The sequence below is a fragment of the Neolamprologus brichardi genome, chromosome 7 (genome assembly GCF_056152115.1).
Source record: "Neolamprologus brichardi isolate AB-2024 chromosome 7, ASM5615211v1, whole genome shotgun sequence".
Taxonomy (NCBI): domain Eukaryota; kingdom Metazoa; phylum Chordata; class Actinopteri; order Cichliformes; family Cichlidae; genus Neolamprologus; species Neolamprologus brichardi.
In genome coordinates, this window is record NC_142110.1 from 44,663,848 (window position 1) to 44,691,709 (window position 27,862).

Below are 27,862 nucleotides of genomic sequence, written 5' to 3' on the forward strand. Positions count from 1 at the left end.
TTGAGCACATACCATGTGGTGCTCATGGGCGTGCTCATACCGAGAGCTAAACGCCAAATGGCGCTGAAGACAAATTGTTCAAGTGACTCAAGTGAACCCTGAGATCTGCTGCACGCTGTATTTCGTTGTGTTTAGTATTTGGAAAGCAGTTTCCAACTTTTGTGACAAGATGTTATGGTCTAGATATGTGGAAACACAAAAATAAGAACCCTAATAAACCATGATTGCACTATTAAAATATGTGCCATGTGAGGGATTAATTTATAGCGAGATTGTAAACACGTAAAGTATAAATTTCCACTGTACTGTGTGCAAAGTGTTTTCATATTTTTTTTTATTTGTACTGAAAACATTATGAGATGTGCAAAGAGAATAGGAAGAGGTCAAACAGTTTTTTGGAAAAATTAAAATTTTTGTAATACCCTCTGCACACCAGCACAATTAAATCAAACAATTAACATGTGATTCAAGTAGAGACTTTCAGATTTAATTTAAGGGGTTTAGCAAATGTATTGCATTAACTGTTTAGAAAGTACAGCCACTTTCAGAGGCTCAAATGCAATTGAGCAATTGACTGACAAGCAGTTTCATGGCCATGTGATGTCTTTCCCCCGATAATTCACAAAAAATTAAGCAGATAAGTTGATTCTAAGCATCCAACCTTTGTAGCTTTCCACTGGAACACTCAATAAGAGGTCCAAAGGGAAGATGGTGCAAGTGAAGACTGAAAAACCAGAGAAACAGCAACAACTTTAGGAAGAAATTCAGTGACCAGCTCAGCACCACCAAAAGGCCTAAAACATGACAGAAAACAGCTTAAGTGGATGATGACAGAATTGTTTCCATGGTCAAGAAAAACAGCTAACAAAACATCTAGCATAGTCAAGAAGGAGGAATGTAAATACAAATGGGTTTTAGAACAAGATGCAAACCACTGGTTACACCCAAAAATAGGAAAGTCAGATTAGACTTTGTCAGAAAACATCCAAAAGAGAGCACAGTTCATCTGTAAAAAAAATTATACAGATGAAACCAAAACAAACTTGCACCATAATGATCGCGGAGAAGGAGAGAAACAGCTCATGATATCACATTATCTGTCAAACATGTTGGAGTCAATGTTATTGCATGGGCATGTATGGGTACCAGTGAAACTGGGTCACTAGCATTTATTGATAATGTGACCGCTGATAGAAGTAACAGCATGAACTGTGAAGGGTACAAGGCTATACTCGCTGCGCATGTTCAGCCATATGCTGCAAAACTGATGACTCAAAGCAACCCAAGAGTTTCAAAAGGTAAAGAAATGTCTTCAGTGGTGAAGCAGTCGCCTGATTTCTGTAATTCCTAATCATATTATGTAATACTATTGTTAAACCCACAAACTAGAACTGAAATTCTGCACTCCACTCACAACTTGATCCACTTTTAAATCCACCGTGTTGGTTTACATAGGCAAAACTACAAAAGATATGTCATTGACCAAAGATCTACTGTACTTTTGGAAGTCAAAGCTTTGCATCTATTTTTTCAATAAGGTGCCACATTTATTATTTGATGCTGAAGAAATTCAAAAGTAATGTTAATGTAATGAGATCACACTCCATGTTTTTGTAATCCCAACTTTAAAAAAATGTTATTTGTGTTCTGGGATAGATAGAATAACTAGAATTAGTGTCATAATCCATTAAATTAATTAATGAATTATTAAGGGACACCAAATAGCTCCAAAATGGTACAGCCACATGAGGGCATCTCACCTTCATTTAGGCAGAAGCACATAAGTATCTAATGGAAATATATCTTCTCCAATGGTAAAGTGAATTGGAATTAGAGTCCTGTTTTCTAACAATACAGCCATGAATATTAACATTTAACATGCTAACTGATTCAGTCTTATTTATTTATCCATTTATTTCAGTTTCACTGGCTGTTGTATGGTTAGTCCATCAAGTGCATTTGATCAGCAACATCTGGTTTATACTTACGCTCTTATTTACTATGGAAGCAGTAAGTGTGTACTTATTTTTTCACATGACCACAGAGAGTCCCGTGGTAAAGTTTCTTTTTCATGTGACTTGCTCAGATAAGGATTCCTTTTGTCTTATGCTTTTTCATCATCTTTGGTTTTGGATCTTGGATCTTGTTGGTTAGAGTTCTTAACATTGACTCAACATTGACTTCTTGTTGGACATTCAAAAGAAAGACTTTTTACCTTTTTGAAAACACCTTTTTAGTCCAGCATGCACTCTACACATACATGCAAAAATATAAGTCGAGTCCACGTCTCTTATGTTTTCTGTTCATGATTGATGGATGGCCAACTATGTAAAAAAAAATAGGTACTCTGCTTGTGTCAAAATTTGATTGATGGCCCCAGGCTTGACCTTTTGACCCTACCGGAAGTACTCCGGAAGTGTCTAATCGATTCCAGATGTGTGTAATATGATTCCATATGTGTGACTAATCCCATCCGGTGGAGGAAAAAAGGAGGGGTGGTTCCTGGGGGGATCAGAGAGCGAGGGTTCCTGGAGCATGGAGAGTTCAGAGGGGTGACGCAGCAGATTTCTGTTGAGTCAGTGCTGTATAGAGAGACAGAGTGCCAGTTAGTTTTCCACAGACAAACTCGTAGTTTGAATTCTGTTTAAATATTATGACAATGTGACTTGATATCCTTATTCTCGGAAAAGAGCTATTTCTTTTTTTCAATAGCGGATGTATTTTACTTCCTTATATTACAGGCACAATAAAATAAAAACCTTTAAGATTATCTGACTAGTAACGGATTGCATTTTATTTATATATATATATATATATATCAATAGTGCCTGGGTGGAGGTAAGCGCTTGTAATGAAAAAAGAAGGACTTTCTATCTGCTTGTAACCTACAGGCTGCCCACCTCGTATGTGTAAAAAAAACATAAATAACCCTCAGTGAAAAAAGCGCTGAATAATTTTATTAAAACACCCCCTCAAATGAGGTATTATGCGGGAAAGACTTTTCTTGTTTTTTAGAGTCACTTTTCCGACAGGTTTTCTCATTAGCAGAAAACTCTCGACAGACAGAAACTCTAAAAGAAAACGGTCTTGTTTTACGCACATCAAGGAGGAGTCAACAACCCCTCTAATCGTTATTAGTATTTCTTAATGCCTCCAGCCAAGCAAAGAATTTCATAAAGGCCCCAACTCCTTGTACGTGCAAAATAACCCGGATGACTAGGCCGGATTGAAGCATAACCGGAAGCGTGGCAGGGACTTTCCCTTTGACCTTCATCCTGCTCCATGATCAGCTGTTAAATCTTTCTTCAATATTGCTGTAATGTAACAACAAAGTTAGTTTTTTAAGATCAGACCGGTCCCAAAACATTCCTTACACACCCCCGCAGTCACTGAATAAGCATCTGTAGCACAAATAAGCTTCAGGGACTAAATTGTTTTTTAGAACCGACCTTTGACACTTAGATGTTGGCTTAATTTTTACCCAAAGAGAAATTTGACCCTAATAAAAAACAAACAAACATGATACTGTGGTGAATACTTACCTCAACTTTGATGTTTTTTTTTCACAGCTATTTATTTTGAAAAAAGTAAACATGTCACAAGGACACAATGCACATTGCAGAGTACATGAATGGGAAGTAGGAATTCCTCCTCTCTATACTTACACTCCTCCCTAACAAATGTCAAGTCATCATCTCCATATCGTGTGTCCCACTTTTCGAGTTTCATTGAAGTGTATCCAAGTGCACAAGATGTAAAACAATGTATTCGTTTTTTAAGCCATTCACCGAGTCCCTGTCAAGATGCCGTTCATTTAAGAGACTAATAATTTTTTGAATTTAAATTGTGCTAACTTCAACGCAAAAACATTAAAAATAAAACATATTAGAACTAATTTTTGTCAGACACAAGAACAACTCGAGCATCTTTCTTTCGGGAGCCGAACTAGGGCTTACAAGTTTGCCGTGCCCCTGGGGACCAGTGCGAGGTTGTGCGGCAGATCCTGGCGTGGAGGGTCCAGACACTCCCACAGCGCAGACTTTGCTATCCGCACAGAGCGTTTCTGGTGTGGCTTATGCAAAAGAGACAATACAGCTCCCGGTTAGCATGTCTGTTGTAGCCTGCCCTTTATAAATATCTCTTTGATTATTCAAACAGTGTTTTAAATGTGACTCGTTTGTTATTCAAAAACATTTCATCTATGTTACTGATTTAAAATATACAGATATATATATTTCAAGTTTTTTAGCTCAGACTCTTGAGCATATTCATATAGCGAATCCACATAACCAGTGTACACTCTAATGTACATCTTTGAACTGTATGTTAATCAGTACAAGAAGCTTCTGAAAAGAGTCCATCATTTGTGAATTTACTGATTTGTTTTTTTAACTGCAGTTTTCACAAACTGCGGATGATGAAATCCTCTGTATTGTACAAAAAACTGAGTTCCCGAGCTACTTCTTTACTATGTGAATAAACTATTTGAACAAGAAAGGATTTAAAGACACATTGAAGCAAAGGCAAAAAATTTGTAATGAAATTTATGTGACCGTTCTTCTGAAATCCGACACAGTGAAAATCCAAGAGCAGCTGCAATCCTCTGCATTAATGATCTTTCTGATCCTTCTGTGTGTGTGTGTGTGTGTGTATGTGTGTGTGTGTGTGTGTGTGTGTGTGTGTGTGTGTGTGTGTGTGTGTGTGTGTGTGTGTGTGTGTGTGTGTGTGCTCACAGAGAGGAGGTCACGGCAGGAGTTCTCTGAGTTGACACATATGAACCATAAAGTCAGTTTGGACTGAGGAGCAGTTGGTAAACTACATTCAGTCTTGACAAAATTACTTTTTTATCCAAAGCATGCACAAGAAATCAAATCTCTGTATCACAATGATTTCAATAAAGCCTTATTATTTTATGGGGGCAAAATCACAAATTACCGTAGATCATTAATAGGGAACAAAAAAGGAGGATCACATCAGCAATGGGAGACAGAAGTCTTGACACATGCTTATAACTTAAAACACAAAAAAACCCAGTTATAGCTGGTAAGATTTATGGTATAAACCAGACTTTCACAGTCTGCATCTTTACAGGGTTTTTTTCTGCTTTTGTTCACTCCTAGTGTGATTAACAAACAACAACCACAAACACAGAGCCCACTAACTATTAGCTGCTTTCCCCCCTAAACAGTCAGTTGACTGAGAGAAATGCAATCCATTATTGTGAATGCTGAAGGAGATGCGCTCCATAGTCAGACTTTCCTTAACTTACACCCTATGTTCTGTTTAATTCCGGCATCCCTTTGATGGAAAATTGGTTAAACCATTGCTCAACTTATGTCTGAATGACGGCAGATAATTCTGATGAAAAGGAAACTGACCCCGTAGCACTTTGCAGCTGAGTCAAGGGCTCCTGGAAATAAGGTCAGGTGTCCGGCGTGAGTGCGCGTGCGGCCTGACATTCCATTTGAGACATCTAACAGACACATTAGTGCAACTCAGAGTGTGAGCAGCAACTCCTGTATACTAAACATAAGAAAAGTAACGTATAGTGCTTCTTTTTTTTTTTTTTTTTTTTTTTTTACAACCGAGATTCCAGGGCTCATGCTTATATGGTTTTCTTTTATTCAAAAACAGGTTAGTTTAGCGATTGTGTAACTGTGTAATTGACCTTTTTACCGGTTTGAGGAGTTGGTTCCCTGGTCCAGATATTTGGGATGGTTCAAATGCAAACAAAAAGATATTTTCCACTTTATATCTTGAATGTGTATAAATGAAATCGGATGATGTCCGATAAAAGTAATAAACAATAAATGTAATTACATTTAAAAAAAAAAAAAAAAAAAAAGATTTAAATCTTTTTTTTAAAAAACTTTGCAGACTCATTTACCCACTCCAGTGAAAGCGGTAAAAAAAAAAAACGATCATGACTTTAAAGACATTATGAACAAAATGCAATACATTTTGTTTTTGCTACATTAACAACTTTTCCAACTCTGATTCTCCACAGGACCCCCACGGACATCAGTTCAGACTGAAATCCAGTTCAGACGGCACACGCAACATGTTCAAGCTTGCACGGAGGCCTTTCAGTAAATATAAGAAGATGGTTAAGGCGAGAGATTGTTATTCTGTCTTTTACATCGGTACAAAGGGAGGACTAAATGCCAAAAAAGAGAAAAGTTTTTTTTTTTAAAGTGACACTTTAAAACAGTTCCAGTATCTTTGTGTTTACGGGGAGAAGGGAATAGCATGCGGCCGAGGCTCTGAAAAGAGACGGCCGCTTCACCGATGACCTGGGCTACTTTGAGCTGGTTAACGAACGTAAGACTGAGTGCACAGACATAATCGATTGTCTGGACAATAAGAAATTCCAGATATGTTTTCCACAGGGAGCAGATACGGAAATAAAAGATGTAGCCATCCCAGGGCAGCAGAAAACTCCACACACATCAAATAATGCAAAGCGCAGCGGTGGAATGACATCAGTCTTAGATGTAGCACAGCAGAACGGATCGAGTCTAAAAACAGCAATCAAAGAAACGGGCAGAAGCATTGACCGTAAGGAGGTTTACGATCTACTTTGTCAGCAGTATCCGCGTCTGAAACGATGGATGGAGAGTAGATTCCCTAAAAATTCTTTTCTGGAAGCACTGAAATACGGGAAGGAGACCTTTGGAAAGAGCCGACAGTCTTTTACTGAAATTCGCAGTGTTACGTTGTTGTCTCATAACTTGCCTGCAAGGCACAGGCTTTGTGCTATTTAACAACTTTGTCTTGACCGACGCCCACTTATTCGACTACTGGGTTGGTTAAATCAAACACACCTAACTGGCGTGAATTTGTAAACGTTACCGTGGTCTTTAACTTTGAAGACCAAGAATCAGACAGGAACAACCTTAGCGCTAAGGTGTTTGTCGACAACGATAAGTTAGATTATGGCATACTTAAGCTGGAAACAGAGAAAGTGCCGCCAGGGCTCCTTAAGAGATTTGGACCTGTGCCTTCAGGCGGCGAGGCCTGTGTCGTCGGACACCCAGGAGGAGGAGTGAAAAAAATGAGTCCTACGTGCGTCATCGAGAAAGAGAGACGAGAGAACCCTGAGAATAATGAAAATGTAGAAGACTGCGAGGAATTCTCAGTCTTTGTGAAATCAATCAGCAGATCAAAAACGACACGTATGAAAATATCTATCTATCTGAATATATCTATTGTAAGATCTTTACCTTACAATATCAAGCATCTTGAAATGACTTCTTGTGAAGTGGTGTTTTATATATAGAACTTAACTGAATCCAATTAATCGCCATATTTAAATCCCCAAGTTAAGTGGCAACTTGTATTGCATCTCATAGACAAGTGATTCCCTTTCCTGTGATCCATAATAGTTTGTAAATGACGTATCAAACACACATTTCCCTTTGACCCTGTGACTCTAGTAACATTTTTGGCTGTTAACATTTGCCAGGGGATTGAAGACGAATGCTAATTTTGACCTTTGGTCATTCAAAGTCTCTCTGAATCAAAATATTGAAGTCCAAGTGGAGTCATGAGTTGTTGTTCACTTAAAGCAGGAATGCAAGTAAGATATATCTGAACTGAAGGTTAAGTGAGTTCACACAAATGTACAAATGTATGCTTTTTCTTGACAGCTTAATGTCATCCAATAATCAACATTTGTTAGTTTGCATTTGCTCTTTTATTTGCACACTCGCATAGATGACACAACACAGTTTCCTGGGAGCCAAAGAAACACATTATTAGCCTAAACAGTCACTCAAGGAGCCCTATAGAACAGGGACTGTATCCACAAAAAGCGATGTTCAAGTTTTCACAGTCACATGTAGATTTCAGATAGAATTAGATGATTTCTCTACTTTTGGATGCATTAGATTTGTTTTATGAATACAGACCAAGACCTATAGAGTTAAACATTTAAACCATCATGTGTTCCAAAATGAAAGTTTGACATAAATATGGTTTAGCACAAAGGTCTACACAAAAACACTCACACACAAACACACACGCTCTCTGCTGTTCAATTCAATTCAATTCAATTTTATTTATATAGCGCCAAATCACAACAAATGTCGCCTCAAGGCGCTTCATAGATACGCCTTGATGTAGCACAGCAGAACGTACCATGTTAACTGTGATACCATCAATACCTGTGATCCAAGGTCCTTACTCTGATGCAGGACTGTTTACATGGATCCATATTGCTGTCAATAACATCTGTTCATATCGGTCACAGGTTTGCTCCAACTTTAGCCTCACATTCAATATGCTTGTTTACATAATGATATAGCTTATGAGTCTATAAAAGCACTGGGAAAGCAAAGGAATGTTTGCAAACTACATTAGGAGTCAATAAATGCCCTGTGTCACTATGAGCACAGTGACACAGGGGTCAGATCAGACTGATTTGATGGATATTGCTTTTTTTCCCGCTCATACAGTCTCATTTTAACTCTTGATCTTCATTTTCTTTGCAGTGTCTGTTTCCCCTGTCTTTCCTATCCGTTTCACCCCTGTGGGGCTAACCTGAGCTGGTCTGGGTTCACCTAGGATAGCAGCAACCAGGGCCTCTGGTACAGTCACCACACTACCTGGAGACACAGGGCTGCGAGGACTGAGCGGGCTGATGGTGGGAGATGGCACGGCGTCGGGGGACACCAGCCGCTCCTTTTTAGAGCAGGGAGAGCGGCTTCGTGTCTGGCTCTCTTTGGAGCGAGGCCCGAGGCTGAGGCTCTGCAGAGAAGGGAGGGGATTAGATGAAAGAGCAGGAAGTGCAGGGCTGCGACTGCGCCGGTGACGGTGGTGGTGTTTGCCCGCTTTAGGGCTCGGGCTGCGGGAGTTTGGAGCCAGCAGAACAAGAGTGCTGTCATCTTCAGAGCTGACATCGGAGTTCTCGGAGCGACACACGGTGGGACTGTGAACTGGCATGTTGATCTGTTGAGGAAAAGACGTATGTCGGCACAACGCTCAATATGCTTTACAAGTAAGTACAATAAGTGCAAGTGTAACTCCTGAATCAAAAATAATAATTAACTTAAAGATATCAGGCACTTCGTGTCTTTTGACAATCTGCATTTTCGAGCAGATTTTTAATGTTGTGGCCAGGTAAAGTGGGGATAATTTCACTGCTTGCACAGTGGTTGCAGTTTAATCTCCATATTTTGACTCAGATAAATGAAAAGTAGCGGACATATTAAGAAGTTTTATGATAAAATATTCATGTTTTTCTCTTTGATAAGCCCAGCTGCCTTATTCACGCATCCTGTTTTGTCAGTAAAACAGCTGGAAATTTGTCAGATATTACTTCACTCTCACAGAGGACAAACAGATCCTGAAAATATTGACATTATAGTGGATAGAATCAGATTTTTTTGCTATTATATTTGCATTTAAATGGCAAATATAATATACAGTTTACTTATATATACAGTATACACTAGCCATGCCATTTATACCTGTTCAACTGCTCATTGATGCAAATATCCAACTAGTCAATCGTATGGTAGCGGCATATAGACATATAGATATGGTCAAGATGACCTGCTGAAGTTCAAACTGAACATCTGAACTAGGAGGAAAGGGGATTAAAGTCGGTTTGAACATGCTCGTTTCAGTATTTCTGACACTGCTGATCTACTGGGATTATCCCACACAGCCATCTTACAGAGTATAGATTGAAAAAGAAAAAATATCCAGTGAGCCGCAGCACTCTGGGTGAAAATGCCTGTTGATGCCAGAGGAGAATAGCCAGACAGTTTCAAGCTGATAGGAGAGCAACAATAATCCAAATATCCTCTGGTTATAACCAACGCATGTAGAAGATGATCAGTGAGTGCACAATATGTCAAACCTTGAAGCAGATGGGCTACGGCAGCAGAAAACCACACTGGGTGCCACTCCTGTCAGCTAAGAACAGGAAACTACGGCTACGTTTTATGAATCTGCAGCGACTGTGATCAACTGTGTGATCCTATAATGTCAATATGTACCCAGATTTCAGAGGAATGTTTTGCAGCACCTTGCTGAATCAGAATTAAGGCATGTCTGAAGGCATAAGAGTGCCCTAACCCTGGTGCTAGGAAGACATACCTAATAAAGTGGCTGATGATTGTACCTGTGTACCTGAATCTGTTCTTGACTAACAGGAATGCATATGCTTCACGTTGTTCTATAATTCGTGTTACCTGAATTGGTGATGACAATCCAACAATGCTGTTCATGTTATGACTGTAGTAACCCAGGATGTATTCACAGTCATCTCTCGGCAAATCCTCCTCTGAGAATGTCACCTGTGGAGAGAAAACCAGACAGAGTATCTCTGAGTTCAGCTCAAAACATATTTGTGAATTTGTGCTAAGGCTCACCTGCGTTGCATGCTCCGCTTTGGCCCACACATACGCCTGATAATCTTTGTGATGTCTGAATCCAACCTGCAGGAAGATAATTGCAGGTGCTGACACTGTGGGAAATATGTGTAATAATTTATAAACTTAAGACTTACCTTGTATATTGCCACCCAGTCCCATGAGCTGCGCTGATAAGTTGATGCAACAGTGAATCTGACTGTAGCATCTGAGGCTTTGCACCATTCCTTGTTTACCTGCAGTTCCACCAGAGGCATATCCACCCTGAATGGGAACTAGGAGATAAGTTATAGATAGTTAGATATAGCACAACCTAGCAATGTAACAACACAGAGATGTAATTATGTCATGCTTCATCTGAGGTCATATGATAATCATTGTCTCACATGCAGTGAAAACAGGGCAGAAACAGGTTTGTGGTCACTGATGGTGAAACTCATGTGACTGCGATACGCATGCTGTGTCACTTTAGTTGCCCCCCCCAACCACAAGGTCAGACCACGCTGCAGTGCTGCATTGTGGGTAGGGACTGGTGAACCAGTGCGGCGAAGACGCCATAGGATGCGATCTGTCCAGGCAGGTTTCCTCTTTTTAGCACTGACAGAGAAACAGACACACTGTTATAAGCGGTGGAAACTTTACTTTTAGACAATAAAATCAACAACCCTGTTTACACTTGGTTTTAAAATGCATTTCAGACATCTGAACACCAACTGGAGAGCTGATAATTCATCATTATTTATACTTGCTACTCCAACCCTAATGTTCACTTCTGTTTACGGCCAAGTTTGATAAGCTGAAGGTGAAAGAGCCCCTCAGTTATCACACACAATAGTTACAAAAATGTTCAGATCTGTTTCAAGAATAAATGCTGTCGCTCCCACAAGGGAAAACGATTGTTGGAAACAGCAAAAAGGCCAAAATTATTATGAAACTTGTGACAATTTTGCCTTTGAGATGATTACTTTAAAGATGAGGACCAGGTTTGTGACCACTCACAGTTAATTGCTGTCTTCAAGGTGAGTCAAGATGGCGACATGGCATTAGGATGGAGTCAGTCTGTTATTAGCTTGAGACTGAATGCGGTCAAGTTGGCAAATAGAAGCAGTCTGTTTGTGATGATACAGGAGCTAACTATGATAAAACTGTGAAAATCACAAATCTGCTGCTTTCTACATGCACAGAAATTCACATTTACTACTTACATTTAGATCCTCATTTGAAACAGAAATTCCATAAATAGTTACATAGTTTCTGCAGGACAGCAACTTTACTGCAAAATGATACATACGCTCAGCTACCTTACTGTTATATAGAAGTCTAACCAGAATACAACCAGTTGAGTCCAGTCCCCTATTGCAAAGAGATCAGTCTGATTCAGTTTGATTCTGTTGTGTTGTCAATCTGATGACAAGTATTTGAAACCCTCCATCAATCTTTATGAGCCGGTCTGACTGGTTGACCGTGACTGTTTGGAGGCAGGTTGCCTCTGACCAGCTGATTTGTATTATCACCTTGCAATTGAAACTGTTGTCCAGAGGTTAAAAGTGTTGCGTATTCAATCTTTGGACAATCAAATGGCAATCATTTACCAGATGGGACAATAATAATGCAATTACCAGGCAACCACCAATTTTTCCTGTAGTCACAAGAAGGTTACAATCCTATTTCTATTCTGGTGTGACTGATTCATAATATGTGTCTGTGCTATTCCACCTGATGAGACTGAGTGGATGTCATTCAAAGTCAAAGACAAGATGACTACACTGATGACACTTTGTCCTTGTCAGAGAAACAACCGGACCTATTAGGATTAGGATCATAGTGTGTCTCCACTTGGGATCTGATTGCCCAAGATACATTTTAAAACCAAGTGTAAACAGGGTCTAGATAGAGATGACTGAACCAACCTGGTATCGTAGGTATGAGTGCCTACATCAAACTTATAAGTAGGTGGGAATTTGAGTTGTCCCTCCATGAAGCCTTCCAGGATGGACTCTGTGTTTTTAGCCATGTTGAGCTACAGAGTAGGGCAAACATTCCAGAATTATAATATTAGTAATAATTATTATTTAAACACGAGTTTTTGTGCTACAGCTCCCTCTGTTGGTTGTAGCGTCTGATTAAACAGGTGGCATGAAGCCTTCCAGAAAAATCCATCTGTGTCTGTGAATGTGTGAATGCTTTATTAAAATGCTGAAGGTGCCTCACCTGATCCCGCTCCCACAGAAGAGGCAGCTTATTGCTGTCAATGGCACATTTCACCACATGGATATCATAGTCTTCAATACGGAAATTTAAATCCCCAAACCAAAACACGACACTGGGAACAGAATAAAGAGGCCTTTACTTCAGGAAGAGCGCACAGATACAAATAATAAAACAGTCAATTTACCACTGTAGTGCACTGTGCCTATGTAGATTAAATTAAAAAAAATTAACATAAATACATATCATTATTAGCTAAATTAAGCGTGCATGCTAAGGGTTCAAGAGGTTTGATCAAAGCAGGAAAGATTTTTTAACAAATATATGTGTGGGATTTGTTCATTGTTATAACTTAATAATGACATCACTTTGTATGGGTGTGCAAAGCTTTTTTCAGTTAATTAGACCTTTTATTTAAAAAAAAAAGAAAAAAAAAAAAGAAAAGTCACCCACTCGTGGTCTAGTACACCAGTAGCAGCCCCTCCTTCAAACTGCTGCTGCTGCAGGATGCTTTCAAAGTCTTCCATCCTCTGTTCCAGGTTCCTCATGTGAGCTGGCAGGTGACAGTTGAGGAAGCACACGGGGTGGCCGAACATGGTCATCCTTGCACTGACGCCGCCTTTATTCCCCTTAAAATGACAGGAAAGGGCGAAGCATGCAGCGTCAAAGGGACCTCTTATGCAGACAAGATTTAAAATTAAACAAACATCAGCGTATATCAACCAGATCTGTGCTCGGGGACAAGGTCGTGTTGTTTTTTTTCCCCAACACTCACAACACCAGAGAAGCCAGACAGTCTGCTGCTGCTGCACTGACCTCAAAGAGAAGGAGACTGCACCAGCAGCAGCCAGGGGTGATGCTGACATCAACACGCACAGGAAGGTCACACACTGACATATGCACCCACGCATGCATGCACCTGCTGGCAGGAGGGAGCACACACACACTATATCTTCCCTTGCTACCCCCAGTGACATGAGCCCACTTCAACTTTTGCAACATCATGAATCTCGGCTGGTTTCAAAGCAGCACTCTGTAATGTGTAGCACGTACCCAGTATCCCCCAAGTCCTGTGCGTGTACTCTGTGTCTGCACACCTCTGAGAAATGGAAGGTGGCAGAATTTAGAGAAAACCAGCAGCAGCACTCCCTGCATTCGCTGGGACGCCACCTGAACAGATGAGATAGATGAAAAATAATATATCCATAGCAAAAGAAACTACAATTCGAATGGTGCTAAAGGTTATGAAGGACAACAGATTTCACTCCTTACTGACCAAAACATATCCAAAAGGGCTGAGCGTGTCCATGCAAAGCTCACTCCACTGGTCTGAGAAAAGAACATCCTTCAGTCTTTTGTTTATCATGGAGTTGACTTCTTGGAGTCTGGATGGTGCCAGAAAGTAGAGAAATGTCAAAATGAAAATAATAATACTAAAAAAAAGGACAGTGATGGGTAACAGGAGGGGAAGAATCAAAATGAACACAGACGACTGAGTGGGCATTCACGGCTGTCTCCTTGGCACTGCTGAGCCGTGCAGAATTACTTGCTTACCCGATGATAAATATGTCAATGTTCCCATCTGAGACATTTGGTCCAAAGAGAGAAGTGATGTCATCTGGCGGCACAGCTGATCCCACGTTCCATGTGATGATGTACACCCTTTGAAAGGACAGAAACAGTGGAAAAATTGCATGAGTTCTATAGTTTAAGGTAAACAAGGACGTAATCCATGCTGTAATCCTCAGAGAAAGAGCTTTCATCAGGGTTTCTGTGTATAGAAAAAAAGATAAGCACAATTAAGCACCTCTGCATCCCTTGATGATGACTAAGTATTCTGCCTTCCTGTGTGTCTGTGTGTGTATGTGTGTGTGCATGTGTGATTGTGGATGAGTTCTGGCAAAGATAAAAAGAAAGTATGGAGCTAATCATCCTTTGAATTACCAGTTTGATTATTTTGTGCTGAAATATCCAAAATAATTAATTAAGACTCCATCTAACCATCAGTTTCTTTGGTTTGTGATTTTCCTTGGTTAACAGAAACAGTGAGAACCACTGATTCACTTTGCTTTAATGTGAGATCAAGAAAAAGAAACACATCCTGTTTTTCGAAACGCTGGAACCAGCAAGTATTTGGCATTTTTTCCGCAGAAAAAAAATAATTGAGTGAATGTGGTTAAATGGACTCAGTGAATCAGCTTTACACCTCTGCACATTTTGCTTGTCATTATTTGGATATGCAATTTCTGCACCGACAAAATGGTTTTATTAGCACAGACACACGTTCGGGGTCAAATAATTTAAGTAAACGGACATCCTGTTGTTAGTTACAGTGCGTATTTACAGAAATAAAAGCACATCATTAGAGTTAATATTCCGCTCTGTCGATAGCCATTTATTCATAATTTAAAGTGTGCAGATATGATTTGTTGTGAGCTACATTACACCAAATAAAAACAGAAAAAAAGTGCCTTTGGATGAATTTGAGAGCTGTTAAACTTGGTGTCATCTAAACAGCCTTTGACATCATTTATTCATTCAGTCCAAAAGATCCAAATATCTCTGCATTATTAGACCTTTTTCTTACAAATGCACCCAACAAATATTAACAAATATTTATCTGTTGCAGAATTTTGTAATTATAACGGCGATCACCGTGCCATTGCTTGTTTAAGAAACTTAAAATCACCCAAGCTCAAAGTGCATTATGTTTTTAAAAGGCGTTTTAAGACATTTGAAGCCCAACCTTTAGTTTTACATGTACAATAGTGCTGTGCGATAATGCAAATTTTGATATCGATCTGATACCAGAAAAATACAGGGATAGTATTGCAGATACTTTTAACTTGTAAGGGTAGCTTAAGTAAGGAGATCAGTGTGTCCTGATTTATAATATAAATTATCATCAACCTATAAATTCTAAACACATTTTAATGAAAACTAAATCATTGTGATTATTTTTTTTCACAATAATGAGTTAACACATCGAAACAGTGTTTTCAGCATTTCATGTTTTTTAAAACAGTTTTTTTTTTTTTTACCTGGAATGTAATTGTGGCTTTCTCTAAAGCACTTTAGGTCAAATTCTGTTGTTTAAATGTGCTACAGGCTATAAATAAGTGTCAGCACTAATTTGAATCTTGTCTTTTCTGTCTTTTACTTCCTTATCAATGGATCCATTTGTTTATAGAACCCATTCTACTGCTGTAATCTGTAAAGCTTTGAAACCCATTTAACCCCCAAAAATGTCAACTAGACCTGACGGTATCGATGCTTATCTTGTAAAGCTTGCAGCTGATTTTAATACTGAGCTTATTAATTACATTTTGTCCCATCTGAGTCTGCAGACTAATGTTGTTACTAAAATATGGAAAGTAGCCTGTGTTCTCCTCTTATTTAAGACTGGGCACCTTTTAGATGTAAACAATTATTGCCAGTAATATATAAACTTTATACCCTGCCAAATTTCTAGATTCTGAAATAAACACTCTCCTGAAACAATATTTGTCTGACTTAAGTCTTAAGTCAAACTAGGTCTGCATTCAAATTGGGTTTTAGTACCATAATAGCAAGTGTTTTGGTAACAAATGATATTATTAATTCCCTAAGTAGGACAGAGCATTGTGCTGCTATCTTTTTTTCTGATCTTTCAAAGGCATTAGGTTCTGTTTACAATGAGTTACTGTTAGGCAGATTCAGTGATACTGGTTTGAGTTACAGGGCTTCACTTTATATAGAACACAGTGTGCCAACTCAAGTTTCCTAAAGAACAGAATTCCCCAAGGTTTAGTTTTGGGTCCTGTTTTATTTTCTATTTTTAATTGAGAACATTGGGAAGAATATGCCTCAAGCTAAAGAGCTAACGTGAACCTTTATGTAGATGACACCCTCATTTCCTCTTTAGTCGTTACGGTGATTTAGGCTGTTTGTGAGTTTCAAACGAGTGATGACTTTTAGGAATTGCAGGCATCACTGAAAGGTTTAAAATTCATTCACAATCCTAAAAAAGCTCATGTTGGTTTCTAGAAATCACTTTCAAATCTTAGACAATGTCGTTCTTTGAACCGTAGGAGAGAGGTATTTGGTTGGATGCCAACTTTCCTTTAGTGCTGAATATTAAGCCCTTGGCGAAAACAAGAACAACTAAGCTGTAGTGCCTCTCCACTTCACTGTGCAATACCTTTTGTGCAATACTTTTTGTTAATAATCAGCAGTGCAATAGACTCCATACTTGAAATGTGCAATTCACTTGTATTTTTATTTTTATTTTTATTCCTATTTATTCTATTTATCCCCTTTGTATATTTTATCTATATATATCTTTGTATTTATATATGTGTGTATATATATATATATATATATATATATATATATATAATATTCTTAACTCTGTAACTTCTGTCGGTGCTGTGCTTTTTGGAAAACAAATTTCCCAGAGGAACCTACCCGAGGGATTAATAAAGTTTTATCTAATCTAATCTAAAAAGCTGAAAGCCAGGCTTGGTTTTTATTATTGAAATAGGGCCTGTATTAATTGATCAATTAAGAAAACATTTGCATAGGCTATACTCTGAAATGTACTTGGATATGGTGACATTATTTACATGCATGCTGCCACCTCTGCACTTCATTTTTAGATGATGTGTAGTATTTACACTTTATTGTCTGGTACACATCACTGTGTACTTTATAGTCTGTTTCCCTGGCCTTCGTTAACCCTAAGGAGACAACCATAATTTATGTACAAAGCCATACTGGGTAAATTCCCTTCTTATCTGTGTAAACTCCTAACCCCTTTAAACAGCTGCTATGATTTGCGTTTCTCTTAGTGGCTCCTTTTTACTACTCAGGTACTCAGGATTTTTCTGAACTTGGCAGAACAGTATAGGACACGAGAGTATCCCGTTTTGCACCTTGGTCTTGGAATAACCTTCAGAGGACAATTAAGCTGAAAGCTTTTATCTCCCTGGGAGACTTCAGAGCACTCATATATGTTCTTCTGTAACCAAAGACTGCAACTGCTATTCATAAACTGAACTTGATATTTTGTATTGTGTTACTTATTGACTTTGACTTGCTTTACTTTGTATAACATGTTAGATTTGATTTTATAATTTCTAATTTTATAATGGTGCGCCTCCTCAGCCAGGTCTCCTTGTTGAAAAAGATGTATTAATCTCAAGGTACCTTCTAATTAAATAAAGGTTAAATAAATAAATAAACACAACAGAAGTGCCTCTGGGAAATCTACCAACACAATGTGGCCGTGTCACTCTGTCAGTTCAAAAAGCTTTTAGTGAAATTTGCTGCTGTGATTTATGTGATGTGGTCTGGCACACATCAGCTCTCTTATCAGCCCTGACTGAAGGACAGCATCTGTAGCTGTGTTTCAACACAAAATGGGCAAACAGCCACACACATTGTTTCTCTCACCTGAAGTCATTGTTCTCTCCTCCTGGCTTCTCAGACTGAATCTGGCTCTGTGCTGAGCTTCCAGGTGAGGGGGTCTTCTGGGGCTGAGGGCTGAGGCTGGGCTTGAAGCTTAGGCTGGAGGGCAGGTGAGGTGATGGCTGGCGAGGAGGGGGAGGAGGGGATGGTGGTGGTGGTGGAGGAAGGCAGGGGGTGGGGTTCAGGTAATGCTGAGGGCAATGGGGAGAATGAGGACTGTGAGGAGGCAATGAAGAATCTGTTGGGGAGTGTAGGAGTATGTTTGTACTCTGAGGTCCTGGGATGCAAATAGGGATCAAATCTATCTCGTTGGATGGCTCCACTGAAATTCTGGTTCCCCTTGGTTTATTTCCAAGAGCAGTTGGCCTTGGTCGGCTTATGCATGCCAGTGTTACTGGAGTAGACGCAGGTTTCGTCTGCCCTGACTGCATCTGCTCAGTCCCCCTTTTTGGCATAACGACCACCTGCATGGGATTCAATCCAGACTTTTTCTTGAGCTTTTCCGACTGGCTGCTTAGAGGTGCTTCCTGTGTTTGGAGTTGTGGAGGTAAATCCAGACCAGCTCCAATTAATGAACAGTTTCCAGGCTGTACTTTATGGCCACAAGGGTCCGTGCCAACTTGTTTCTGTGGCAGGCGATCCATCAACCTGTAACATCGTGTTTATGACATTTTTCTTAATGGTGTTTAAAGGAAAAAGAAATCACAGTGACTCTGCTTGCAGAATGTAAAAAAGGCACAACATTGCTTGTCAGCACACAATTGGAAGAGCAAAAGAAGTGCCTGCAGTGAGTGGAAAATGAGAAAGAGTATTACATTATTTTGAGTACCTGTCCAAATCATGCTCCCTTGGCGTCACTGATGATGTTATCATGACTAGGCAACTGGGCTAAGGAACTAACTTTAGGCCTGCTGCGTCCTGGATTACACCCTAGCTGCTAAGCAAAGTTAATTAGCCCCTGACCCTCTTACAAAGCAAAAGAAAAGATTGTTAGTGGTTATTTAGATAAGGAATAGGGCTGTAATGTGCTTTTAGAGCACGCTGCTTTTTGTAATCTCTCACTTTAAGATTTGAGTTCAGTCAGAAGGGAAGCAAAGGGGATCGGACACAGCTGCAAATCATGAAGCACATCAGGCAATGTCAACAGATGCTGTGGGTCACAAGCGTAGGTGTCAGTTCCGCTTGAATATTCAGGAGGGGACACATTAACCTGGGGTACGTGTTAGTCCCCTAGGAAATTTGAAGCATTGTACACTTCATTTCCTGCATTCTGGTGATTTTAATGCTCCAATTTGTTTCTTTCTGTTTAGAAATGTCAAAACTAACCCCACAAATAACAATTTACAACAGCCTCCTGGAATATAATGCAGTGAGTCTTTCAGGCTTTTTGTCTCAATTTTGTATATATATATATACATGCATAGATAGATATGAGCTCATCTCTGGTGAGTGGACACATTTACTCTCCTGCACTCCACTCCTTTGTTTCTGCCTGGATCTTGATGCTTAACAAGTTGACAGTTTGCATGATATCAGGCTACTTCTGTGCCTTTTCTTTGGAGTAAAGTAAATGCACACCTCTTATCTTTTCACAGATTCACTAATAAATCCACATTCAAAACTTCCTGCACATTTTATACAATCGTTTTTTTTCTTGGCTATGTTATTGAGACTTACCGAAAATAACAAATGACACAAACTTAAGGTTATTTAATAAACTAACAACATTTTTAATGTCCTAACATTAGACCTCATCCTCATCATTTCTTTCTGAGCTCCGGCAAATTATCAGAAGTCAAGCTTTGCAGCTTCTGACTGACATCAAAACAGGGTGTGTGTTTGTGGGCTCAGTGGGATTAATTACATTTAGGAGAAAAGATCCAGTGTTGTGAGCTTTGGATATTGCAGGGATAAATAATATTTCCAGAGTAAAAGAATGAAGCATTGCTGGGGAAAAAAAAAAAAAGATTTTAGAGGCATTTTCTCTGATTTTATTTATGGAGTCAAATGTGTTCAACCCTAAAATCTACACCTGTGGTTACAAGAAAGAGGATGCCTGACATAAGAAGGACAGGTGCCTCCCTCCATTTTGTTTAAAGTCCTTCCACTCATAAATGATACACCTCTGTTAATAATGAATGACGTTCAAATGAGGACATCTTTGTAACTGAGAAATTCACGTGATCACAGCAATAACCCGTGAAACAGAGCTGTGAGTAATAGCGATCACACAGGTTTGAAGTCAAGAGGAAACTTTTGGAGCTTAAAACCCGGTGCCGGTGGGCCTTTCACATATGCACCGCCCCCCCCCCCCCCCCCCCCCCCCCCCCCCCATGAGGCTGCAAGTCTGGATGACAGCTCCGTTATATACAAAGGTAAGAGACTTATAGAAAACAACAACAACAACAAAAAAACGCAGTTTTACAGGTGCGACCAAGACAAACACAAAGACAGCGGCTGTTCAGGCTCACTGACCCTGTGAGGGGAGAAAATTACCTTTGCGTTGTTATATTTCCAAGGTGAATGAAAAGGTGAGCTCACACATTCATCAGTCCTCTTCTTCTTCTTTTCTCGCACACTTATGAACGTGAGCTGGCTGTCACAGAGTAAAATCGATGATGTCCGGAGACAGTCTCGTCCGGTCTGCAGGGCTGATGCGACCCGTCGGTACCGTGGATCGTCTCGTCACGGTGCAGCCTGCGCCGCCGCCGGGCAGTCAGGATAGAAAACGGTCACGGTTGATGCGCCCGGACTCTTGCATGTTGATGCCTGTGCCGTGATACAGCAGCTGATTATACCTCATCCTACTTACTATCGCTGCCTCTGGCTACCTCGCGCAGTTCGCCGGTGCAGCTGTGCACTTTGTAGTCAGCATCCCGCCTGCACCTCCTGCACAGCAGTCTTACACCGACCCAGCGCCTCAATTTCCCTCTCTCTCTTCCCAGCACACACCCTCTCCTTCTCTCTCTCCATCACACATACACCCTAGATAAAAGCATGAGCACCCGGGGGTGGGCAGAGCAGGGCAGGCAAAACAAAATTCAGCTGCCAAAGTGCAGTCGGCCAGAAATAACTGAGCATCTGTCCTATCACTGACGCATTAATCTGACATTAGTGCGTCACTGATAGCACGAATTGATCCATATGTCAATATTTAAATTTCACTTTGGGCACTGGCAGCTGGTAATATTATGTAATATTATGTACAGCACAACAATCCATTAAACGAACAAAAATAATAAGCGTTAATAGCAACTGATTGTGTTTATGCCGAGCTCTTTTGTCGAGCATATCAAGAAACAGAATTTTGATGTATAATGTTTGTGACTTTGCATTTTTTTTTACGTTTGTATTATATTCCTTAATACACACAACCTTGCGCAGTAAACAACTGCACAAAACAACCATGTCTCAACAGAAAACACAGTACCTCAAAAGTACTGTTATTACTGTTTGGGCCGGTAGTAGGGCCAGTCTATACAGTGACAATGCATTCAAACCAAACTGACTACATACAACATTTTCTCTAAAAGAGCATTTAATAAAGCCTTTAGTTTGGATTCTTTGCAAGGTATGAAAATTATTCTACAGATTGTGCTGGACTGAATTTAAATGCACATCAGAAAATCTCTTGTGAACATACAAGAGATTCCAGAAAATAAAGTGTGAGGCATCATAAGAAACATCACAGCAAGAAAAAGGGAACATTTGTGATCAGGAGTTTACATCCACTCAGCATGAGCATGAATGTCATGGTAATTTGGGGCTTTTAATGATTTCTTTGTACTGTTCTTTTTCCTGGATGGAAAAAGACTCTAAAAATTAAGAATTGGGTGCACAAGTTTGACTTAATTTTATATTTTTTTCTGATCCACACAGATTCAAATATATACCCCACTAATATTTTGTACAGGGATTCTCAGCAAGCTGCTAAGCTTAAGCTTAACAAGCTTCTGCCACAGTTCTGGCTGGATATTTCATCACTCTTCTTAGCAGAACTGGTAGAGTTTGTTTAAATTAGTTGGTTTCCTTGCCTGGACCCGGCTTTTAAGCATAGTCGACAAATTTTCAATAGGGTTGAGATCAGGGCTGTGGGAAGGCCGCTCCAGAAGCTTAGTATAAGTCTGCGTTATCCATTCAAAAACCTGTTTTGATGTGTTTGGGATCACTGTGCTGTTGGAACCATCAACTGTTCAATGATCCACCTGCTGATTTGAGGTGAAGGTGAAAAATTTGGAGGTTGTTCTTCTCCTTCAATATTCCATCCACTTTGTGCAACGTACCAGTACGACTGGCAGCAGAACAGCCTCAGAGCATTATGCTAACACCACCATGCTTAAAAGCTGGTAAGTGTGGAAGCTTTACCTTTACTCCAAACACTGCTCTTTGTCACTGCTCTATCTCGGTCTTGTCTGATAATACATTTTTTTCTTCATAAGGCATTTTCCTTGTCCATGTGGGGATCTGCAGATTTCAGTCAAGCTTGAAGGTGTTGATTTTGGAGCAGGGGCTTCTTTCTTGGTCAGCATCCTCTATCTCCATGGCGATGTAAAACACCTTTCAGTGTGGATAGTGATGCTGGTTTTCTCAGCAGTTTCCAGTTTATGGCTTGGCAGGCAGGCTGAGCCTCACATGTTCCTGGATTGTTCCTGAAAATGCTGACCAACTTCCTCTCATCTTCTTCCACATCTATGCAAAGTGGTGACATATCAGAATAACTCGTATTTGTATACAGTTGTTTGAACTGATGATCTTGGAATCTGCAGTTGCTTAGAAATGGCTCAAAAAAACCTTCCTAACTTGTGCAAATTGGCAATTCTCCATCTTTAGACTTTCTCAATATTCTGAGTATTGATCCTATCAAATAAATCCTTTATGCTGCCAGACAAACTACCAGTCGTAGTCAATCATGATCACTAATGAGAAGTTAACAGGCCTTGGACTTGTCAAGTTTAAAGACATTGTTGATCATGTGTGGCTTAGGGACAATCCAGAATAAATTCAAACTTGTGTACCCAATTCTGTTTTTTGAAGTTTGTAAAGATGTAGGCTGTACAATCATTACCTTTCATGGCCATAATGTATATATATTAAGTTCTGATCACAATTTTTAAAGGTGAGATAGTCAGAGCCGCAGACAGCCCACATCTTTTAAACTCCATGCCCCATGTAAAGGCAAATTGTAAGCTGTTCATTAAAGTATCCAGCACACCACCAGCTGCTGGAGAAAATGGCATCAGGGAAATGCTTTAGTACCATTTTTATCAATATAACAGTATGGGGTACAACACATATAATGGAACTAATATTTATTAAATGGATCACAGTGCTTACACTCTCTGGCCCTTAACAGCATCATCATAAAAGTTGTTCCCAGAATCTCCCTGTGACTGTGGGATTAATACACATGTGTAATCTCACTGGAATGTACTGATCCAAAGCGCCAGCTGTCCACTGAGAGCACAGACACCCACAAGCCCCTGCTAACACACACAAACCAATATGAATACTACACATTTGGCACATTCGAGTGATGCATGAGCCAGATGTGATCGGAGACGAGATGTAAATATTTAGTTGAAAAAAGCACACAACATTGTCCCTTTTGACATCAGCTTGCTGTAATGTGTGTAATATTTGTAAAAAATGTAATCACAGCAACTCCCGAAGGTTCTGAGTCTATGGCCGCTTCTTGGTTTTAACCAGGCCTTTTTCCACCAGACAGCGGTAAAACTCCTGGATATATGTGTACACGCATTTCCAGTCGGGCTCGTTCATCCGGACTAAGTCATCAGCATCCAGCAGAGGGGGGCAGCCTGCCAGCCTCCTGCAGAAAGTGCAAATGTCAGTGAAAAATGACTTGAGAGAAACAATGTAAGTGTAAAGTTACTTTGTTATTTATAATTCAAAGCTTGAGTTTTTGCAGATAGGACATATAAGGAAGGAGAGCTCACTCCGCAGTGCTGAAAGCCAGCTGGAAGTTTTCCTTGGGCTTGTTGGGGTTGAGGATGGAGTACTCGAAAGCGTCAGGGAAGAAGCGGTGCACCAGGGCGCAAAAGGCAATGCCGTCTTTCCAGCTGGAGGAGAAGTTCTGAATGTCCACCCCCTGTTTCATACCAGAGCGGAATAAGTTTAGAGGGAAAAGTGGCAGCAAGAGGAACATAAGAGTCAGGGCTATGTGTAGCTCCACGGGGCAATAATTCATAGACAGAGTGAGGTAGGGCAGATTTACCTCATATGGCTCTGTTTTGGCCCTGCACCAGTCCAGAAGCATCTGTTTGACATTCTTAGCGTTGGGTGCAGGAGGAGCAGCAGCAGCAGAACTGGCCTTGCTGAGGAGAGGAAACAAAGACACAAAAGTATGGGTCACCTCATTTTTTCACATGGCAAATGCTTTGAGCATTTTCCCGCTCATTGAGCTGAAGCATCATGCCTATATCAAAGAAGCAGATGATTGTTCTTTAATCCTCTTTTTGCAAAAATGTTCACCTACACCGCCTCGCATGTGACTCACCTGCCTCCTGTCCTGTTAAAGGGAGAAGATGCTGATGGAGATGGCTGGCTGCTTGGTTCTAAAATGATGAAGAGAATTAAAGTGTAAAAATTATTAAAACTGAAGTGCAGGATGATGCATTAACAAACATTAAGGGGTTCACAGTTACTGTTTATTGGCGGCTGCTGGTTCATGGATGCTCTTCCTATGCTAATGGTCCCGCCTGTCGTTCCCACTTTGCTCAGACCTTGCTGTCTTAGGTTTTGCTGCCTTAACCCTCGCTCCTGCTCCCGTTTTTCTGATGATAGGCAATTTAAAGAAAGAAAAAGGAAAGCAAAGCACCAAATGAGTCATGATTATAGCACTTCCCCTCACTATTTGACAGAGCTGTCAAAGTTTTCCTGAGATTTCACCTCTTTTTTTCTTCAGGAGATCCCTTAATACAGAACGGATCATCCGTCTCTCTTCAAAATCTGAGGTGTTGTCGAGCTAAAAATATAATTACAGGTAAAGAAACAATATAAAGAAAAAATATTATAAACCACCTTGTAATCCGGTCTTTCAGAATATTTTTATGTGGCTGCAGGCATGTCTTGTAAATCTGAACAAAACTGAGGATACTTGGTCCTAAGTAATGTCATTACTTTGGCTTCTAGTAACACTGTGAGGAATCTTGGAGTTGTTTTTCTGACCAGGATATGTATTCAGCGCGCACATTAAACAAATATGTAGGACTGCTTTTTGTCGTCTGTGCCATCCAGAGCGATGCTGAAAAACTAGCCCACACATTTTTTACTTCTCAGCTGGACTACTGTGATTCATTATTATCAGACTGTTTTGAAAGCTCCCTAAAAAGCCTTCAATTAATCCAAAGTGCTGCAGTTATTCTCCCAGGAGAGAGAGGGACATCATATTTAATATTTTGCCCATATTAGCTTCTCATCATTGGCCCAGATTTAAACCAGAAATAAAATAATTATTGAACTGAATTTAAAATCATTCTCCGCACATATAAGTGTTTTTGTGGTTCCCAAAAAAGATCATTGTTATGTCAACTTGTAACATGTGATTTAATTCAATTAAGTTAACAACTCAGATCAACCCAACAGATTTAAGTTACAGTTTAAGTTTAAGTTACACACAATGAGTGAAACTTAGCATTGTCACTTAACAAAAAAACAAAACAAAAAAAAAGAAATAAGTTAACGACACAGGTTTTAATTTCAACTTGAATTGAAATTGATAGAAATCCCCCCAAAATTTACTAAACTAAAGCAGAAAACTGAGTGAAAATCATTTAAAACATTGCATTACATCAAATACAGTGTAGAGTTTCTAAAAGTAGAAGGCAGAGACTTCAGCTATCAGGCCCCTCGCCTGTGGAACCAGCTCCCAGTTTGGATTCAGGAGACAGACACCATAGTTTTAAGATGAGGATCACAACAAGCTTATAATGGCAAGCTGGATCAGGTGATCCTTAATTATGTCATAGTTATGCTGCTATAGCCTCAGGATGTTGACTTCCCATGATGAGCACTGAGCGTTTCTTTTCTGCTCACCCGTTTTCATTCTCCTTGTGTTTATTCGTCACTGCTTTATGTCATTAAAATTGATCTTCTCGTTCCCATAGTTTTGTCCTGTCTCCCTTTCCTTTCCTTTCCTTTCCTTTCCTTTCCTTTCCTTTCCTTTCCTTTCCTTTCCTTTCAACACCCAGCTGGTCATGTCTCTTTGATACTGTAGGACGTTTATCTTATAATATAAAGCATCTTGAGGTGACTGTTGTTGTGATTTGGTGCTGTATCAATAAAACTGAATTTAAATGTCAGCAATTACACAGTTTAGAACACACAGGATGGCAAAATGGAAACGAGACAACAATTATCTCACTGCTTTTTCTTTGCATAGATGTGATATGGATAATTTAATTGGCTGAAGCCACCTATAACTCACTCACCATCTTGTTGAGAACATCTTCATCCTCAATAGCAGCCAGTTCTTCACTGGTTAGCGATGATTTGCCATCAGTTTTTGACTCCATGTCTGACACGTGAACCTGGCTGTATGATAACAGAGCTGTCCTAACACATACTGAAATAATTCTTGACTTTCTGGGTTTTTTGGTTGTTGTTTTTTAGCAACAACTTCGCCGTAATAATCCAAAGTTAATCACTGACACAGGATTAAAAATACTTGAATTATTTCTGACCAACCAAGCCAGATGGTGCTCACTGTTTACAGTAAAAATAAAGCACAGGTTTTACAGATAGATCTGAAGAATTCGTCTGCATGCAATCAGTAATTCTAATACAAACTACTCTGTGAGCCTTTGCCGACACAGAAGGACGTCTCAGTTTATCGCAGCAGATGCCTGACTACGGCACAGAGGCGGGAAAAACACGTACAAATATAGTAATGTAGCAAGCATTGCTAAAAGAATCTGATAACAGCGTGCAACTATGTGCTGAGACACTGGAAAAATCTAGTACTCAATGACACAACATGGGAAGCACAAAGAAACAAGACTGTGAAAATTAGAGATTCAGATTAGGGGTTGACGGCTGCTGAGGTTTGGTGTGACTCACCTGTTTCAGGGTGCGTTTTGTGGCGATCTTTAGGAGTCAGCACGCCTTGCTCCTCTCCTTGCTCCTCCTTTAAAGTTCTCTGGGGAGCTGTGGGAGCTCAGCCTTGACATCACACCTCACACTGCAGCGCTTCGTAAGGATGCATGTTTGGAGAGAGAGTGCAGATTGCTTACACGAACCACCCAAAAAGGGATGAAAGAGGAGGAGGAGGAGAAGAAAGAAACACATCAGGTCCTGGTCCATCCATCTCTGTCACCTTCAGAAGAGTCCCTCCTCCTCTTGTTAGTGGATTCTGGATGATGCCATGTGAAAATTTATGGTGCATAACCTCATATAAACTTTGACCATAGCTCTACTGGAGTGCTCCAGACGAATCATCGGGGTGGAAAATAAGGAGTTAACAGTGGCAAAAAAAAGTGAGGAGCACTGCCTTATTGAGGCAAAAGTATGACCACTGGACTTTGTTTACAGAAGTCAGAATGTCTGTAAAGGAGGACGGAGTGCAGACACACAGAAACGGATACAAACAAGCGTCTGGGAGAAAACAGCTTAAAAAAATATGCTCAACTTCAGCTGTGACTCTGTTAAGTGTTTGAAAAGTTTTAGAGCCTAAGATATGGTGCCATTAAATCACAAAGCACACAAAGTGCTCCATCCAGTGGTGAGCATGCATAACTGCTTCAAAATGTCCTCGAAGTGAGAAAGCACCAACATGAGGTGGCTCAGGCCTTATTTCCCCAGCAGGTTTTTTT

At 40.0% G+C, this 27,862-nt stretch overlaps 2 protein-coding genes across 3 annotated transcripts; both read right to left on the reverse strand.

Moving 5' to 3' along the window:
* Positions 1-7,673: 7,673 nt before the first annotated feature.
* inpp5ja (inositol polyphosphate-5-phosphatase Ja) lies at positions 7,674-20,959 on the reverse strand. 2 transcript variants are annotated; one of them, XM_006788810.2, is made up of 13 exons: positions 20,532-20,959; positions 18,021-18,683; positions 14,142-14,249; positions 13,864-13,972; positions 13,641-13,757; positions 13,041-13,216; positions 12,591-12,702; positions 12,290-12,399; positions 10,766-10,976; positions 10,517-10,654; positions 10,380-10,445; positions 10,200-10,304; positions 7,674-8,949 (listed from the first exon to the last, which is right to left on the reverse strand). In XM_006788810.2, exons 2-13 carry the CDS (start codon positions 18,677-18,679, stop codon positions 8,464-8,466), a joined length of 2,397 nt encoding a protein of 798 aa, XP_006788873.2. In that variant the 5' UTR covers positions 18,680-18,683; positions 20,532-20,959; the 3' UTR covers positions 7,674-8,463. The 2 variants fall into 2 exon arrangements, with proteins under 2 accessions (XP_006788873.2, XP_087700595.1); XM_087844469.1 differs by having other exon boundaries at positions 10,200-10,445.
* A 1,476-nt stretch (positions 20,960-22,435) lies between these two features.
* Positions 22,436-27,236, reverse strand: smtna (smoothelin a). The gene is made up of 8 exons (XM_087843658.1): positions 27,111-27,236; positions 26,483-26,585; positions 24,942-25,017; positions 24,698-24,826; positions 24,550-24,607; positions 24,268-24,367; positions 23,990-24,141; positions 22,436-23,862 (listed from the first exon to the last, which is right to left on the reverse strand). Exons 2-8 carry the CDS (start codon positions 26,564-26,566, stop codon positions 23,715-23,717), a joined length of 747 nt encoding a protein of 248 aa, XP_087699784.1. The 5' UTR covers positions 26,567-26,585; positions 27,111-27,236; the 3' UTR covers positions 22,436-23,714.
* Between the last annotated feature and the right edge of the window lie 626 nt (positions 27,237-27,862).

Coding starts and splice junctions, on each gene's coding strand:
- inpp5ja (XM_087844469.1), bottom strand. CDS start 18,679: ATGGATCGCCTGCCACAGAAACAAGTTGGCACGGACCCTTGTGGCCAT. Junction 14,250..18,020: donor GGAGAGAACAATGACTTCAG/GTGAGAGAAACA, acceptor GTCCTTTCAAAG/GGTGTACATCATCACATGGA. Junction 12,703..13,040: donor ACTGGTGTACTAGACCACGA/GTGGGTGACTTT, acceptor TTCTGTTCCCAG/TGTCGTGTTTTGGTTTGGGG.
- smtna (XM_087843658.1), bottom strand. CDS start 26,566: ATGGAGTCAAAAACTGATGGCAAATCATCGCTAACCAGTGAAGAACTG. Junction 24,142..24,267: donor CCAAAACAGAGCCATATGAG/GTAAATCTGCCC, acceptor GGTATGAAACAG/GGGGTGGACATTCAGAACTT. Junction 23,863..23,989: donor CTGGCTTTCAGCACTGCGGA/GTGAGCTCTCCT, acceptor CACTTTCTGCAG/GAGGCTGGCAGGCTGCCCCC.